The 18,747-nt window shown below is 44.1% G+C and overlaps 1 protein-coding gene and 1 pseudogene across 1 annotated transcript; one reads left to right on the top strand and one right to left on the bottom strand.

The window, feature by feature from the left end:
* MACMULV1R-PS1047 (vomeronasal 1 receptor macMulV1R-ps1047 pseudogene) lies at window positions 2,076-2,950 on the top strand (annotated as a pseudogene).
* ZNF773 (zinc finger protein 773) lies at window positions 8,776-18,031 on the bottom strand. Its single transcript, XM_028839884.2, is given in 5 exon segments — window positions 8,776-10,606; window positions 10,608-11,658; window positions 12,607-12,705; window positions 13,221-13,347; window positions 17,802-18,031. Coding segments are annotated over 5 exon segments (1,395 nt in total). The 5' UTR covers window positions 17,835-18,031; the 3' UTR covers window positions 8,776-10,521.
* Between the last annotated feature and the right edge of the window lie 716 nt (window positions 18,032-18,747).

The raw sequence follows: 18,747 nt of genomic DNA, 5'->3' as shown, positions 1-18,747 counted from the left end.
CCCAGCTACTCAGGAGGCTGAGGCAGGAGAATGGCGTGAACCCGGGAGGCAAATGTTGCAGTGAGCCGAGATCCTGCCACTGCACTCCAGCCTGGGCAACAGAGCAAGACTCCGTCTCAAAAAAAAAAAAAGAGTTTTACATTGTGCTTCTATATTTCCTTAAAATTACCTAATTTTAGTGTAATATTGCCAACTTTTAAGAGGCTTATTTTTTCAATGTATCAATAGCAACACATTTTGCCAAAACACGATTATGGACATGACTTTTACATGTTTTTGTGTATATTTTTGCCTTGTATATACCCATATAATTTTTAATTGAAAATGTATATAGACATAATCAATGATTTACATGCAGCTGTAAAAAATAATACTAAAAGATCCTGTGTATACATTATATTACCTAGTTTCTTCCAGGATAACATTTGCAAGACTATATTATAAAATCAAAACAAAGATATTGATAATGATCCTTTCCAATGTTCTCAGATTTCATTACTTTTACTTATATTTAGGGGTGTGTGTGTGTTCACATATGTGTCTAAGTTTTAAAACCACATGAAGGCTTTTTTAAAAACATCTTGCCTGCATTGGCAATCATGCTGACACACAATCAAACTCACTTTTTTGTTCATTCCATCTTTCATTGCATGGATTTTTTAAATTTCACCTTGATTTAATGTTGTAAAAAAATTATGTACAGGCTGAGTGCTGTGGCTGAGCGCTGTGGCTCATACCTGTAATCCCAGCACTTTGGGTGGCCAAGGCGGGCGGATCACGATGTCAGGAGATGGAGACCATGTTGGCCAACATGGTGAAACCCCATCTCCACTAAGATACAAAAAATTAGTGGGGCGTGGTGGTGCGCGCCTGTAGTCCCAACTACTCGGGAGGCTGAGGCAGGAGAATCACTTGAACCTGGGAGGCAGAGGTTGCAGTGAGCTGAGATTGTGCCACTGCACTGCAGCCTGGCAACAGAGCAAAACTCTGTCTCAAAACAAAACAAAACAAAGAAAACGATATTTAAATTTGTGAAAACACAAAGGTATAACAGAAGAAAATTGTATAAAGTATCAGTTCTGTCCCCTTTGTCTATCAGCACTCTCTCCTTTTATATGTTTTTACTTGCTTCAAAAAATATGTACACAATTCTAGAATGTGAATTTTTCAATGTGAAATATACCCTGGAGAAACTCCATTAAGTCAGTTCTGCAATAATGCAATGTACGCATTCTTGAAAAACATGGAATTATGCAAAATACAAAATAAAATCACAGGACTTATGGAGACACAAAATATCATCTGTGAAAGATAAAATATAGAAGTATAATAAGACAACACAATTTTACACATGTAAAACATTTAATAAATAACTAATATGATAAATATGGCACTTTACATAAAAAGGCTGAATTTTGCCTGTGAAAGTGGGAGTCAAGGGTTGCAGCTTGTGAGTTACTGTGAAGTGGTGGTAGGAGAATTACATAAAATCAGATGGAAAGTGTAACACTAATATGGATGGGTTTAGCTCACACCATTGGGTGAACTGATGTTACCAGTAGATTTTCAAATTGTGTTCTTATATGAGTTTTTATATTCCTACATAACTTATTTTAGCTGGGTACAGTTTTCTGCATTCATCTCTTTCCTTCAGACAAAGCAACGAGGAACAATCACAAATTTTGTGTTGTGTTCAAGGTGTTTCCTAATTTTTCAATGGTGTTGGAAAAATCCTGAAACAGTACTGATAGGACAGATATACAGAGATCTTTACTAATCTCTAAAGTTGTGGTGATCTGTTGTGCAGTTTTGCTCTCATTCATTCACCCAGACTCTTGTAGATGGACACTGAGGCTATTTCCAATGCAGTTTTTCAGGAACTGCCTTTGGGCAAGTATCCATAAAGTGTCAATGCTCAATTAAAGTGGGAAATATGCAATAGGATAAGCACAGAAAAGTACTCTCCATGGTGATGGTAAGACATCTATTTTTTTTTTCCCCTACTTATTCTTCTGACTTCAACTGAAATCAACACATCCTAGGTATCGAGGCAATTGAGTTTGAAAAGTTGAAATCTTCCTTGCATAGACTGGAATTGGGATCCTGGGAAATTCCTCACTCCTTTGTCTTTACAGCTTCCCTTTGCTCACTGGACAGAAGTTGAGACCCACAGACCTGATTCTCAACCAACTGACCTAAGGCAACTGCTTGGTCCTTTCCTACAAAGGGATACCTCAAATAATGGAGGCCTTTGCGTCAAAATATTTCCTAGATGATACAGGGTGTAAACTTTCTTTTATTATTACAGACTAGGCACAGGGGTTTCCTTCAGCAGTATCTGCCTCCTCAATGGCTTCCAAGCCATTAAGTTCAACCCCAGGATATGGAGGTGATGGACCTCAAGATTAGATCCCCAAAGGTCATTGGCTTCTCTTGTTTCTTGTGCTGGATTTTGCATCTCTTGATGAACACATGTATTCTTAAAATAGTGACTGGTCCATTGAACAGGAAAAACCTTAATGAAGAAACAAATTATAGAGTCTGTTCCTGTGCAATTCAAGACAGATTTGACTTATTCTATGCAATCACATATTTTTCCCCTGACTTTGTGAGTTTGGTTTTCATGGTCCGGGCCAGTGGCTCCAAGGTCTTTGTCCTGCACAGGCACAAGCAGCGAGTCCAACACATTCACAATCACAGACTCTGCTCCGGACTTTTCCATGAGGCCAGAGTCACATACACTACCCTAATCCTGGTCTGCTCCTTGTTCACCTTTCAATCTATAGCGTGTTAACTTTAGGATGACTTCAGCTGCAATCCCAGGCCACTGAATGGTGAACATCTCTGTGCCAGTGGTTTCATGTTTCACAGCATTCAACCCCTTTGTGCTCATCAGCAGTGACACCTGGGTCTCTCAATTCTGCTTTGCCTGTAGGACCAAGACAAATTGATTTTGTAATCTGATTACACTGCTATGAGTCTGTTTTCTTCATGGCATGTAATCATTCATTTCAATATTTGTTAACATGTAGCAAAATATTAAATGGTAGAAATTTTGGATGCAATGGCCAATAGCACCAGTTATATTCCTGCCCACATGGGGGACCTTATAATAGAACTAAAAATGACTATCTCAATTATACAAAGATTATCCAATCTAATTATGTTAGGATCTTCAGAAGAGAAGTTCAGGAAATTTTGAAATAGTGTTACAGAAGTAAAATTTTAACTTTAGAGAATTATTAGAAATCTCTCACTTTTATGAGGATACATGGAACATTTTTAAAAATACATATTTTGAAACATAATTGGGTCCAATTCTCTCTGACAGAGGGAAAATCACCTAGAATGATCCCATACGGCCTTAAGGAGTTGGAAGAAATTGTATGTGTTTGGAATGTAGAGAGATAGTAGAGTAGCAGAATATGAATCTAGAAAGGAAGTTTGTCGGTGTACTCTTAGGACAGACTGAGAAATCTGAGCATTTGTTTAAAGAAACTGACAAATCCATGAGCTAGTTCAATCTGGATTAAAATATCAGTTGACATTAAAAATTATTTTTAGGCCGGGCGCGGTGGCTCAAGCCTGTAATCCCAGCACTTTGGGAGGCCGAGACGGGCGGATCACGAGGTCAGAAGATCGAGACCATCCTGGCTAACACGGTGAAACCCCTTCTCTACTAAAAAATACAAAAAACTAGCCGGGCGAGGTGGCGGGTGCCTGTAGTCCCAGCTACTCGGGAGGCTGAGGCAGGAGAATGGCGGGAACCCGGGAGGCGGAGCTTGCAGTGAGCTGAGATCCGGCCACTGCACTCCAGCCTGGGCAACAGAGCGAGACTCCGTCTCATAAAAAAAAAAAAAAAATTATTTAAAAAAATATTTAATTTAAAAGTTTGTTTAGTTAATAATACCTTAAATTTTATAGATTGTTTATTAGTTAATCTTTCCAGGAAAAGCATTATTACTTTCTAATGGCTGGCTTTAAGTTTCTAATATTTACAAAATGTTTTCCTCAGTTTGTTTTACACAAATGGCCAAATTCAAAAGAGAAAAAAAGCTCTTTGTTGAAAGTTCTATTTTCTGCTAGTACATTCATCATATTCTTGTTTACTTATAGCATTTTCATTTTATATTTTAATACGTGAAAATTCCTGGTGAATTGTGCAAGTTCCTTGTATTTATCTATATAACTTCTGTAATTAGAATCTGTATTATGGGCCGGGCGCAGTGGCTCACGCCTGTAATCCCAGCACTTTGGGAGGCCGAGGCGGGCGGATCACAAGGTCAGGAGATCGAGACCACGGTGAAACCCCGTCTCTACTAAAAATACAAAAAATTAGCCGGGCGCGGTGGCGGGCGCCTGTAGTCCCAGCTACTCAGGAGGCTGAGGCAGGAGAATGGCGTAAACCCGGGAGGCGGAGCTTGCAGTGAGCCGAGATCGCGCCACTGCACTCCAGCCTGGGCGACAGAGAGAGACTCCGTCTCAAAAAAAAAAAAAAAAAAAAAAAAAAAAGATTCTGTATTATGAAATGTCAATACCGTTACTTTTTATAGCAAATTTACGAGCCCTTAAATCTTACTTAATTCAATCCCAGCACTTTGGGAGGCCAAGGCTGGCAGATTCCTTGAGATTGGGAGCTCAGCACCAGCCTGGCCAACATGGTGAAAACTTGTCTACTAAAAATACAAAAATTAGCCGGGCGTGGTGCCATGCACCTGTAATCCCAGTTACCCGGGAGTCTGAAGCAGGATAATCACCTCTACCTGGGAAGCGGAGGTTTTAGTGAGCAGAGATGGTGCCAATGCACTTCTGCCTGAGCAACAGAGTGAGACTCCATCTCAAAAAAATAAATGAATGAGGGCTGGGCGCGGTGGCTCACACCTGTAATCCCAGCACTTTGGGAGGCCGATGCGGGCAGATCACAAGGTCAGGAGATCGAGACCATCCTGGCTAACACGGTGAAACCCCGTCTCTACCAAAAATACAAAAAATTAGCCGGGTGTTGTGGTGGGCACCTGTAGTCCCAGCTACTTGGGAGGCTGAGGCAGGAGAATGGCGTGAACCGGGGAGGCAGAGCTTGCAGTGAGCCGAGAGAGTGCCACTGTACTCCAGCCTGGGCAACAGAGGGAGACTCTGTCTCAAAAATAAACAAACAAATAAATAAATAAGTCTTACTTCATTCAACCTTTGTCACATTTATTCTTACTTGTGTTTTTCTAAAAGTTCACATATTCTGAAATATCGCTTTCATTTATTTTTAAAAAGAAATCTGGCCAGGCGCGGTGGCTCACGCCTGTAATCCCAGCACTTTGAGAGGCCGAAGTGGGCGGATCACGAGGTCAGGAGATCAAGGCCATCCTGGCTAACACCGTGAAACCCCGCCTCTACTAAAAAATACAAAACAAAATTAGCTGGGCATGGTGGCGGGCGCCTGTAGTCCCAGCTACTCAGGAGGCTGAGGCAGGAGAATGGCATGAACCCGGGAGGTGGAGCTTGCAGTGAGCCGAAATAAAAGAGGACACGAACAAGTGGAAGAACATACCACGCTCATGGATAGGAAGAATCAATATTGTGAAAATGGCCATACTGCCCAAGGTAATTTATAGATTCAATGCCATCCCCATCAAGCTACCAATGACTTTCTTCACAGAATTGGAAAAAACTGCTTTAAAGTTCATATGGAACCAAAAAAGAGCCCGCACTGCCAAGACAATCCTAAGTCAAAAGAACAAAGTTGGAGGCATCACGCTACCTGACTTCAAACTATACTACAAGGCTACAGTAACCAAAACAGCATGGTACTGGTACCAAAACAGAGATATAGACCAATGGAACAGAACAGAGCCCTCAGAAATAATACCACACATCTACAGCCATCTGATCTTTGACAAACCTGACAAAGACAAGAAATGGGGAAAGGATTCCCTATTTAATAAATGGTGCTGGGAAAATTGGCTAGCCATAAGTAGAAAGCTGAAACTGGATCCCTTCCTTACTCCTTATATGAAAATTAATTCACGATGGATTAGAGACTTAAATATTAGACCTAATACCATTAAAACCCTAGAAGAAAACCTACGTAATACCATTCAGGACATAGGCATGGGCAAGGACTTCATGTCTAAAACACCAAAAGCAACGGCAACAAAAGCCAAAATTGACAAATGGGATCTAATTAAACTAAAGAGCTTCTGCACAGCAAAAGAAACTACCATCAGAGTGAACAGGCAACCTACAGAATGGGAGAAAATTTTTGCAATCTACTCATCTGACAAAGGGCTAATATTCAGAACCTACAAATAACTCAAACAAATTTATAAGAAAAAAACAAACAATCCCATCAAAAAGTGGGCAAAGGATATGAACAGACATTTCTCAAAAGACATTCATACAGCCAACAGACACATGAAAAAGTGCTCATCACTGGCCATCAGAGAAATGCAAATCAAAACCACAATGAGATACTATCTCACACCAGTTAGAATGGCAATCATTAAAAAGTCAGGAAACAACAGGTGCTGGAGAGGATGTGGAGAAATAGGAACACTTTTACACTGTTGGTGGGATTGTAAACTAGTTCAACCATTGTGGAAAACAGTATGGTGATTCCTCAAGGATCTAGAACTAGAAATACCATATGACCCAGCCATCCCATTACTGGGTATATACCCAAAGGATTATAAATCATGCTGCTATAAAGACACATGCACACGTATGTTTACTGCGGCACTATTCACAATAGCAAAGACTTGGAATCAACCCAAATGTCCATCAGTGACAGACTGGATTAAGAAAATGTGGCACATATACACCATGGAATACTATGCAGCCATAAAAAAGGATGAGTTCGTGTCCTTTGTAGGGACATGGATGTAGCTGGAAACTATCATTCTCAGCAAACTATTGCAAGAACAGAAAACCAAACACTGCATGTTCTCACTCATAGGTGGGAATTGAACAATGAGATCACTTGGACACGGGAAGGGGAACATCACACCGGGGCCTATTGTGGGGAGGGGGGAGGGGGGAGGCATGGCATTGGGAGTTATACCTGATGTAAATGATGAGTTGATGGGTGCAGCACACCAACATTGCACATGTATACATATGTAACAAACCTGCACTTTGTGCACATGTACCCTAGAACATGTATAATAAAAAAATTTTTTTTAATGAGAAATGATGAATGTTGACATTTGTGTTATTCCTAATATTGGGGAAAATCAGCTTATCAAATATTTGATCACATATATGTCAAATGTGCTGTTAGCTGTTTTTCATAGATGTGCAGCAATAGGTGGAGAAAATCACTGTCTTGTTCTAGTTTGCAGAGTTTATCATAACCTAGTTTTGAATTTTGTAAAATGCTTTTATTACATTTTTGAGATTTTTATTTTAGTCTGTTAACATAGATTACACTAAGAGAGTTTAAACTATTGGATCAAACTTGTATTCTTGATAAACCTCACCAGGTTATGATTTATTATTGTTTGTATATGGAGGGATTCAATTTGCTAAATGTCTTTTTGTTTTGTTTTAGCATGAGTGCAAGTTTATTTAAAAAGGCTTTACAACAAGAAAGAAAGAGAAGTATGCTTGGAAGAGACCCCAGTGAGGCGATTTAAAGGACGAGTGCCTCAATTTGCTAAAATTTTGTTAAGGCTCTGTCTATATTCATGTGGTGATTGGTCTAGTTTTGTTTAATGTCATTGTCTCTTTGGTGTCCTGTTAATGCTAACTCTCATATAGTTCAGAAGTGTTTGAACCTTTCTGTTTTTGGAAGAGTCTGTATATAATTGGTACGATTTCTTCCTTTAATATTTCATAAAAGTTCTTACATGTTTTAGGAATGACCCTCAGTTGATGCCATCAAGAAAAAGGAACCTCAGTCCTACAACCACAAAGAACTTAAATATGCTAACTACTCAAAATAAGCAAGAAACAGATTCTCCGTGAAACTCTAGAAAGGAATACAATCATGACAACACTTTGATTTTAACCCAGTGATGTCTCTATTATACTTATGACCTAAAGAACTGTAAGATTGCCGGGCGTGGTGGCTCACGCCTGTAATCCCAGCACTTTGGGAGGCCGAGGCGGGCGGATCACAAGGTCAGGAGATCGAGACCACGGTGAAACCCCGTCTCTACTAAAAATACAAAAAATTAGCCGGGCGCGGTGGCGGGCGCCTGTAGTCCCAGCTACTCAGGAGGCTGAGGCAGGAGAATGGCGTAAACCCAGGAGGCGGAGCTTGCAGTGAGCCGAGATCGCACCACTGCACTCCAGCCTGGGCGACAGAGCGAGACTCCGTCTCAAAAAACAAACAAACAAACAAACAAACAAACAAACAAAAAGAACTGTAAGATAATATATTTGTATTGTTTAAACTGTAAGTTTGTGGTGATTTGTCAGGACAGCAATAGAAAGCTAATACATCAACATTATTCTGTGAGCATCCTTTACTTTCCAATGCAGTATTTCCTCGACTCATGTTGTACCTTTTCTGCCACAATCAGAAAACAGCCTCTTCTCTAAGGAGTTCTGGTTCCCTTTATTAAAAAATTATACAAACCAATAACTGGGCATTAAATATGCTCAAAGCTACTGGAATGCCACTGCTTGCTAGGATATCTCACAAAAGATAGGGAGTATGTACACATTATCTATTTAAATTGAATTCTTTATCTACATAAATTGAATTCTTTTTTTGTAGGTTAAACCTACAAATATTTCAGAAGTTGGTTATTTAAAAAGATTCTTAAGACTACAGTAGCATACTCATGTAAGGGTTTTATTTATAGGCAAAGATATGGTATAGTATGAGAATACAACACCAAACGCATATTGAATAAAATAACAAATGGATAAACTGGGCTTCATAAAATTAAGACAATCTGCTTTAGGAAAGATACTGTTAAGAACTGAAAACAAGGTCAAGCATGGTGGCTCATGCCTGTACCCTGGCACTTTGGGAGTCTGAGGCAGGATGACCACTTGAGGCCAGGAGTTAAGAGACTAGTATATGTAACATAGCAAGACCGCGCCTCTAAATTTTAAAAAAGAAAACAAAAGCCACAGACAATGAAAAAATATTCCCAACGCTTATATCAAATAAGGAATTTGTCTTCAGAAATGTTAAGAACTTGCAACCAACCAAATTTTTTAAAAAACAGGCAAAAAATACCAACAGACATTTTACTAACGAAGATATATGAGTGACAAATAAGCACATTAAAAAAAGCTGAAAACTAAGTCATTGGAAAAACACAAATTAAGAACTACAATGAAATACTACTGCATATTTAGTAAAATGGCTAAAATGAATGGCCTATGATTTCCATACATATAAATTGTCAGTAATGTGAAGAAATGGAAAACCTAATATATTCCAGGAGGAAATATGAAATGCTAACCATTTAGAACACAATTTGGCAACTAAAATTTCAAACATTTGGATCCACTTACAGAATAACTGAAGAGCTTTGCAGCCCTGTTACACAGCCAAAAGGGTGAAAATTATAAAAACACAATTCAGTCTCTGGAAATGGTCACAAGGGTGTACGGCAAATAAATATTTATTAAAGAAGATCTAACATTCATAAGAACAGCAAAAGTCAGTCACATCTGAACCAAGACCACTCCTTTCCTCCCCCAACTCCAAACTCAGCGAGATAAAAACTCCATTCGACTGCTGCAGCCAAGAATACAGGGCTCCCTCTCTCTGGAGCTCCAAGGCAGAGGGCGATCTTCTCAGGAAGGACAATCTGTCAGGAATTCTCATCCTGCCTCCAGTGTGCATATTTAGATGAATGACATTCAATTGCCAGCTCCCTCATAAAGATTATCCTCAGAGTTTCTGGGTTTTTTGTTTATTTGTTTGTTTGAGACGAAGTCTCGCTCGGTCACCCAGGCTGGAGTTCAGTGGCGTGATCTTGGCTCCATGCAATCTCTGCCTCCCAGGTTCAAGTGAATCTCCTGCCTCAGCCTCCTAAGTAGCTGGGACTACAGGTGCCTGCCACCACGCCTGGTTTTTGTTTTCTGTTTTTCTTTTTTTGAGACGGAGTCTCGCTCTGTCACCCACGCTGGAGTGCAGTGGTGCGATCTCGGCTCACTGCAAATTCCACCTCCTGGGTTCACGTCATTCTCTTGCCTCAGCCTCCTGAGTAGCTAGGACTATGGGCGCCTGCCACCACGCCTGGTAATTTTTTGTATTTTTAGCAGAGACAGGGTTTCATCGTGTTAACCAGGATGGTCTCGATGTTCTGACCTTGTGATCCGCCTGCTCCAGCCTCCCAAAGTGGTAAGATTAACAGGTGTGAGTCACCGTGCCCGGCAAGGTGAATCATATTGAATCAGCGACAGTCTAAGGCCTTTCTCCAGTCTAAACTTTCTGGTGTTGAATAAGGTTAGGCCTTTGGCTGAGGCCTTTCTCCATATTCACTACATTGTCCACTCTGTGAACTGTCTGTCCAGTGTTGAATGAGTTTAGAAGTGTAGCTAATGGATTTCCATTTGTTACCTTCAAGACTTTTTTCCCCTGTGAACTTTCTGGTGTTGAATGAGGTTGAAATGCTGGCTAAAGGATTTCCCACAATCACTGTATTTCTCCAGTGTGAATCCTTCGATGTTTAACAAGACTGGAGCTGTGGCGAAAAAATTTCCCACATTCCCTGCACTCATAAGGCTTTGCTCCAGTGTGAACCCTCTGATGTTTAACCAGGCTGGAATTCTCACTAAAGAATCTCCCACATTCATTGCACTTAAAAGGCTTTTCTCCAGTGTGAACTTTTCGATGTTGCATGAGGCTTGAACTTTGGCTAAAAAACTTCCCACATTCGCTGCACTCATAAGGCCTTTCTCCAGTGTGAACACGCCAATGATTGATAAGGCTGGACTTGTGGCTATAGAATTTTCCACATTCACTGCACTTATACGGTCTTTCTCCAGTGTGAACTCTCTGATGTTTCATGAGGCTGGAGTTGAAACTAAACAATTTTCCACATTCACTGCACTCATAAGGCCTTACTCCAGTGTGGATTCTGTGATGCTGAACAAGTGTGGAATTATGCCTGAAAGCTTTTCCACATTCACTGCATGTAAAAGGCTTTTCTCCAGTGTGAACTCTCTGATGTTGAATGAGGTCAGCATTACGGCTAAAGGATTTTCCACAGTCACTACACCCATAAGGCCTTTCTCCAGTGTGAACTATTTGGTGTATAAAAAGGTTGGACTTATGGCTAAATAACTTCCCACATTCACTGCATTCATAAGGCTTTTCCCCAGTGTGTAGTCTCTGGTGCTGAACAAGTAAATATTTCTGACCAAAGTCTTTCCCACATTCACTGCATTTGTAATACCTTTTTCCAGCATGAAAGGCCTCCCTACTTTTGGAGCTCCTATGTGACTTCTCTCCCGTGTGAGTCATCTGGTGCTTGAGAACACCTGAGCTGGTCAGGAGGTCCTTCCCAACTTCTCTGCTTTGCAAGGACTTCTCTGACAGGTGGACTCTGCAACTCCTCAAAACTGGGACCCTGCCCTCTTGTCTTTTTAAGGGTTTCTCTCCATAGTGCTTCTGGTGTTGCTGAACGTTTGAACTGCACAGTCCTACAGAAGCACTCTGCTCAGGGGCCTCCTCGGCCTCAGCTCCATGCCAACAACCTGAAAGAAGAGAAATGTTGATGAAGTAAACGTAGTCTTTGGTGTGAGGAGGCAGCACTCTCACAAATGCATTTGACACACCCAGTAATTAGTGCCTGGGACTGCTGGCAGAATGAGGGGGCTAGCGCTTGGTGGGGAAGGGCCTGCTGTGCAGTGCTGAACCTGGCTAGATCACGGATTTGGGGAGGCCTCATAAGCACCAAAGATGCAAGGATGGGGTGTAGCACAGGGAGGAGAGGCAGAGGCCCCAACAAAATCCACTGCAAATGGCTTTCCACAGGACTTTGGCTGCTGGAGACACAGGAACATGGCACAGAAGGTTATGTCCAGGTCCAGAAAAAATCAACTGCAAGATGGGCGCGGTGACTCATGCCTGTAATCCCAGCATTTTGGGAGGTCAAGGCAGGTGGATCATAAGGTCAGGAGATCGAGACCATTCAGGCTAACATGGTGAAACCCAGTCTCTACTAAAAATACAAAAAATTAGCCAGGCATGGTGGCAGTAGTCCCAGCTACTCAGGAGGCTGAGGCAGGAAAATGGCATGAACTTGATAGGAGGAGCTTGCAGTGAGCCAAGATCAAGCCACTGCACTCCAACCTGGGCAACAGAGTGAGACTCCATCTCAAAAAAAAAAACCAACTGGAAAGAAATAGTTGGTGTCCACGCACTATGCAAGGATAAGCTCCCACCTCACCATACATTCAGTGAAAGCCACTGCTGAAAGGTGCTGCTGAGGATTGGGTGAAACATGGAGGACAGAGAGGTGGGGAATGGCCCCGGGTCAAATATCAGAATAGATATAAATGGGTGACTGAGGAAGAAAAGATAGAAATCAGCGATGACCCCTTGCCTTGGTATCAAAATATCTGGGCCCACTGCAAAGACTCCTGGTATGATATGAACCCATCCCCGAGTTCATACCTCCCTGAGCTCCACCCACCAAGTACCTTTTGGTAAGGCTGAAGTCATAACTTCCCAAGAAGGCATGAAGGGCTCCTCCCATGACTCCAGCTGGGTGATTTCATGGGTCTTGGAAGATGCAAGTCCTAAGGAAAACAACAGGTGAGTGGCAGCACTGAGCCAGAATGACCTATCCCATCATGGACCACAGGAAAGAAAACAACATAGTACAGAAAGAACCTTGGAGGAGGGTCTTACAGGAACAACCCAGTCAAACAGCAATCACATTGGTGACTCAATTGCTGGCACAGACAGACACCCAGGTATGTTGGCTAGAGGAGGCAGGCAGAACGTAGGGGAATAGAATTACCACAGATCTGCACAGTGTCACCAGGCCACAGAGAGGCCACCAGGGTTAAGTTCCATCAAGTTGACTGCAAGACTCGTGACCCCCAAACTCTTTCCTGCACAGCTCTGGGGCAGCTCGGGGAGAGAAGATGGTAGTATACACAGCCCAGGCCAATTACAATAGCTACTTCAGGATACTGGAGAAGGAATGAGTGCCCACAATTCAGCTTTGGGAAGAACAGACCTGTCACTAGGAAAAGGAGGAAGAGACGAGCCCAGCCCAGGATGCTGGGGTGGGCTGTGAGAAACTTACCCAGAGAGGCCAGAAGTGAAAAGTTCTCCAGCATCACATTGCGGTAGAGGAGCCTCTGAGCCTCATCAAGCAATCTCCATTCCTCCTGGGAGAAGTAGACAGCTACGTCCTCAAAGGTCACATAGCCCTGCTAAGATGGAGAGAGTTGAGTTTATCTGTGGCCTCCTTACTGGGGAATTTAGGCATCCCCCTAAACATCCACCCCTGCTCACCCTCTTCCTCAATCCCCATCTCAAAGGAGAGACCCTGCCCCAGAACCACTGATGCCAACTCTCTCCTCATGTTCCCACTAAGCAAGCACAGGCAGGTAGGCAGATATAGTCCATTTCAGCTCTGGGCATGGTATGCAGAGTCCTACTCTTCTCTTGTCAGACAACTGACCTTGGATTCCAAGATTGTTTACCAAATACAATCAAATTTGTGTAGTGTTCTCCCTGAAGTCCCCAATACAAGGTCCCTGGGGACATCTGTTTATACTCATTAGAATGTACACATACTCTATACCACAACCACTGCCCCCTATACCACCTTATGTACATCCCCTAGTGTCACTACATTCTAGTCTACACATGGCATCCAGAGGGCACTTACCAAATGCAATCAGAACACCATCCCATCCTAGACCTCCAATGGCACTGACTGCCAGGGGCAACCCTCAGCCTCACTTTGAAGGCCTCCCTACCTGGCTCGTTTTGTTGCTTCACCTTCAGCTACTTGGAATTGCACACATATTTGGACTCCTTTGGCACTCTTCCATATCTGTGTTGAGAAGCTGTCCCTTCCCAATGTCAGCCTTCCTCTGACTCTCATTAGAATCGCAGGCCAGGCCGGGTGTGGTGGCTCACGCCTGTAATCCCACCACTTTCAGAGGCCGAGGCAGGTGGATCACCTGAGGTCAGGAGTTCGAGACCAGCCTGACCAACATGGAGAAACCCCATCTCCACAAAAAATACACAATTAGCTGGGCGTGTTGGCACATGCCTGTAATCCCAGGTACTCGGGAGGCTGAGGCAGGAGAACAGCTTGAACCCGGGAGGCGGAGGTTGCTGTGAGCCAAGATCTTGCCATTGCACTCTAGCCTGGGCAACAAGAGTGAAATTCCATCTCAAAAAAAATAATAATAAATAAATAAAAATTAAAATTAAAAAAAAGAAGCCCAAGTCTCCCAAACCAGGCCCAGCAATTCTCCCAGATGACCTCATTTGATCTTGAGCTAATCCAGCAGCCTGAGAAGCTCCCCAGGTCCCAGGCAAGAACAAAAGCCTTGTGATCCCACAGTTGGATGAATAAGCAGCAGTGCCTGCCTTCCTGTCATCTTACGTCATTATAGCTTCATCTTCATGTCCATCTCATGTTTACCCCCACAGGAACTTTGGTCACCAACCAGACCCTCCTCACCACTACATCCCCTTCCCCATGGCCACCATTCTCCCTCATGTCCTTGTGAAGCCTACCACTCCCATCCAGGTATCCAAGCAAGAGAATCAGTTCTTTGCCCCATTCTCCCTTATTACCTAATGGCATTACCAATAGGACCTCAAGATGCTCCCTCCTAAATCTGCTCCACTACCCCATTTGGTGCAAACACCAACTGTATAGTGTGTATTTCCAATCTGAACCCTTCACCTGAATTCCAGACTTCTCTATCCTGGTGCCCACTCAATGAATCCACTCAAGGGTCTCTGGAACATCTCATATCAACATGGCCAAAACCTAACTTAATTATTCCCACTGAAAACTACTCTTACCATTAACCTCTTTCTCTTACCCTACACTGTAGAAAATCTGCTCATATCTACTTAAGAAACACAGACTCCAGGCCGGGCGCGGTGGCTCACACCTGTAATCCTAGCACTTTGGGAGGCCGAGGCAGGCAGAGCACGAGGTCAGGAGATCCGAGACCATCCTGGTTAACACGGTGAAACCTCATCTCTACTAAAAATACAAAAAAGAAAATTAGCCGGGCGTGGTGGCGGGTGCCTGTAGTCCCAGCTACTCCGGAGGCTGAGGCAGGAGAATGGCCTGAACCCAGGAGGCAGAGCTTGCAGGGAGTCGAGATTGCGCCACTGCATTCCAGCCTGGGCGACAGTGTGAGACTCCGTCTCAAAAAAAAAAAAAAAAAAAAAAAAAAAAAAGACTGGGCCATAATCCCTGCATAGCCTTCCCCATTTCCATCCTTCCTGATATTCAGGAATAAACAAACAAACAAAAATACAAAGAATAGAGGCCCAGGTCCTCAGCCAACCACTTCAGGTCTGCCTTATACCTGCTGATGCTTCCGCCAGACATAATGGAGATCTAAGGTTGCCTAAGCATTTCCAGCTCAAACTTAAATCCATGTATTTTCTCATGTTGATCACTATGCCTTCTAAACCTCCTGTCATTGGTTGCCAGAAATGAGAACCTCTCCATATAACATATAATCTGTGCCAGGTGTGGTGGCTCATGCCTAAATTCCCAGCAGTTTGGGAGGCAAAGGCAGGCAGATAACCTGAGATCGGGAGTTCGAGACCAGCCTGACCAACATGGAGAAACCCCGTCTCTACTAAAAATACAAAATTAGCCAGGTGTGACAGCATGTGCCTGTAATCCCAGCTACTCAGGAGGCTCAGACAGGAAAATCGCTTGAATTCAGGAGGCGGAAGTTGCAATGAGCCGAGATCACGCCATTGCACTCCAGTCTGGGCAACAAGAGCTAAATTCCACTTCAAAAATAAATAAATAAATAATAATAATATATAGTCTGGACTCAGGACCCTGACTGTACAACTGTTTTCCAGGGAACTCAAATGGAAGGGTAGGGATAATAGCAAGCAAGGAGTCTCAAGACACTACGATTCTGAAGACCATGTAGGTAGGAGTTGAGCAGGGTGAGGACCTGAGAAATCCTCCATTTACCTCCTCATGGTATGCAAGTAACTGCAGTCACAAGAACCTATGGAAAATCAAGGCAATGAGAACCAGACAGTGACGTTGCCAAAGGATCATCCAAGCCCCCTCATCTAGCCTGGAGTCAGGTGTGCCTGAGTATCTATAATCTGGGCTTTGGTTCTTAGTGATGCCTCTTACCTGTTGTGTGCCCTTGGAAAAATGCTCAACTTCCCTGTGCCTTGGTGTTGCCATCTGCAACACAGCAATAATAATGGTATTCACTCAATAGGACTATTGTTTGTATCAAACTCATTCTTATGTGTCTAGGACTAAGTATCAACTCCTACTGTACACATAATTAATGCCTCTGTCAACATTTTCAGTGCAAATAAACTGGCAGGTTTTAAAAATATGGGTTTCTGCCTGGGCACAGTGGCTCAAGCCTGTAATCCCAACTTTGGGAGGCTGAGGTGGGCAGATCACAACGGCAGAATTCTGAGAAAGAAGAAAGAAAGAAAGGAAAGAAAGAAAGAAAGAAGGAAAGAAGGAAAGAGAAAGAAAGAAAATGTGGGTTTCCTTTTGGCAACCTGGCTGCCTGCTATATACTCCCCTGAAGGCAATCCTGCTGAGAGCCCTTCTACTGGAGCAGTTGATCATCCCTCCTGTGCTGATGGCTAGGGAAACTTAGGCACCAAAGGGGCTGCTCCACCAGCCTGGCTGACCTTTCCTTTTCTTCATACGGACTGGACATGAGGAACTGCTGAGCCTAGAGTGGCAAACCTATATACTACCCAACACTGCAGTCTCCATCCAGTCCTGGGTCTTCATACTCTATAACCCTCCATTCCTGCAGGCACCAGACAGAACCACTTTAGACCGCAAAACCCCAGGCTGTAGAGGCTGCCCCGGCCTACAGGCCCATTTCTCCCTTCCCTCACCTCAGGGACCATCTGAAAGAAAACCTTAAGATTCTCCCTCCTAAATAGGAGCCCCAGGCCTTCCAGCTGCCCATGTGGACACGATACCTCCACTCTGGGACTTCTCAGGAAACCATGCCCAAAACCTACTCCCTGCACAGCCTTCCCCATCTCCATCCTTCCTGATATTCAGGAACAAACAAAAATACAAATAAAAATCCAGAATGGCTCTTCATTCCCTACTTTCTTTCATAGTCACATGTGATGCAACAGGAATTTCCGCCTGTTCAGTTTTTGAAATCCATCCAAGATCTGATCACTTCCCCGCCTCTATGGCCCAGTCCCAGTAGACTCTCCACTAATCTACTGAATTTACCTACTCACATGTCTGTCTTCACCCGCCTCACCCCCATCCCAGTCTGTTTTGCCTTGAGAGGCCTTTGGCAAACTTAGAGAAACAGATCGTGTCACTCTTCTGTCTCCAGCCCTCCGCGGCCACTGTGGCGCCCTCAGGATGAAAGCGCAGCTCCTCGGGCCGTCGCTCCACACGCGACTCGTCCCTTCCCAAGCTGCCTACTACGGACACCAGGAGGCCTCAAGTTCGGGACTCGCTGAGTGCGCCTCACACCTTTGCGTGCCGGACCCCTTGCCCTCCATTCCCACCCCATCACACTGCGTGTCAGAAACGGGACCCCGCCCACGAACGCCCCACAGTTCTGCACCCGGGGACCTGAGCAGGCGGCCCTCACAGGGCTTTAGGATTCGGGGGAGGCCGGGAGGACGCGGCGCTCACCTGAGCGGGGTCCCTTAGCGCGGCCCCCGCCATCCGAGCCTGTGGGTAGAGCGGGCGGGGAGACAACAACCGAGGAGAGTGCCCGGGTCACCCTGGGCGCCGCCACCGAGCCTCAGACCCGCCTCTGAGCGGTGAGAACAGAACGCCGAGCCACCGCGCCTTCCGGCGCTGGTTGCCTCAGCGCACAATCAGCTTCCAGCAGGCTGAGTTCTCCTGACAGCAGCGAAACTGTCCGCCCAGAGGAGACGCCGGAAGTCCCGCCCAGTGCGCGGCGCACGTTCGGTCAGGCCTCTTTTCATTGGCCAAGCATCGCGGCTTCGGGCGCGGCGGCTTCTGGGCAGTGTAGTTCCCATGGCGCCAAACTTAGAGGAAGTGGGCGTAACTTCGGAGATGGAGATTGGAGATGATAGATGATGACGGAGATGGAGATGATAGATGATGACGGAGATGGAGATGGAGATGATGGTGGAGATGGAGATGGAGATGGAGATGAAGATGGAGATGATGATGGAGATGGAGATGATGATGAAGATGGGGATGATGGAGAAGATGGAGATGATGGAGTAGGAAATGGAGAATGGAGGAGAAATGAGTGTCGAGAACTCTCGGACTCATCTGGAGCCTGTTGTAATTGGAGATGGGACTGGATTTCAGTTTCCTACCGCTGATACTCCAATCCTTCCTTCTTTTGAAGGACTCAAAGAGGATCTTCAGAGCCACAATAAAGAGGTTTCTCTGGGCAGAGCCACGTATATCTTCCTAAATTTCCTTTGGCAAGGGGACACCCAATATTAAAGTTAACGGTGGCCAAGCAATGCCTGATGTATGATAATAAGAAAAGGCTCTGAATTCTGGATGTAGGTGATGAGAGAGTAGGGGAGCCCAAGGATTTACGTTCCTCCTTCACCCCATGCTCATTTGTGCTCTTTCCTTCCTCAAGGATGCA

The sequence above is a fragment of the Macaca mulatta genome, chromosome 19 (assembly GCF_049350105.2).
Source record: "Macaca mulatta isolate MMU2019108-1 chromosome 19, T2T-MMU8v2.0, whole genome shotgun sequence".
In the NCBI taxonomy this organism is placed as follows: domain Eukaryota; kingdom Metazoa; phylum Chordata; class Mammalia; order Primates; family Cercopithecidae; genus Macaca; species Macaca mulatta.
Note: the sequence above shows the minus strand (reverse complement) of the source record. Positions and strands in the feature narration are given on the sequence as shown.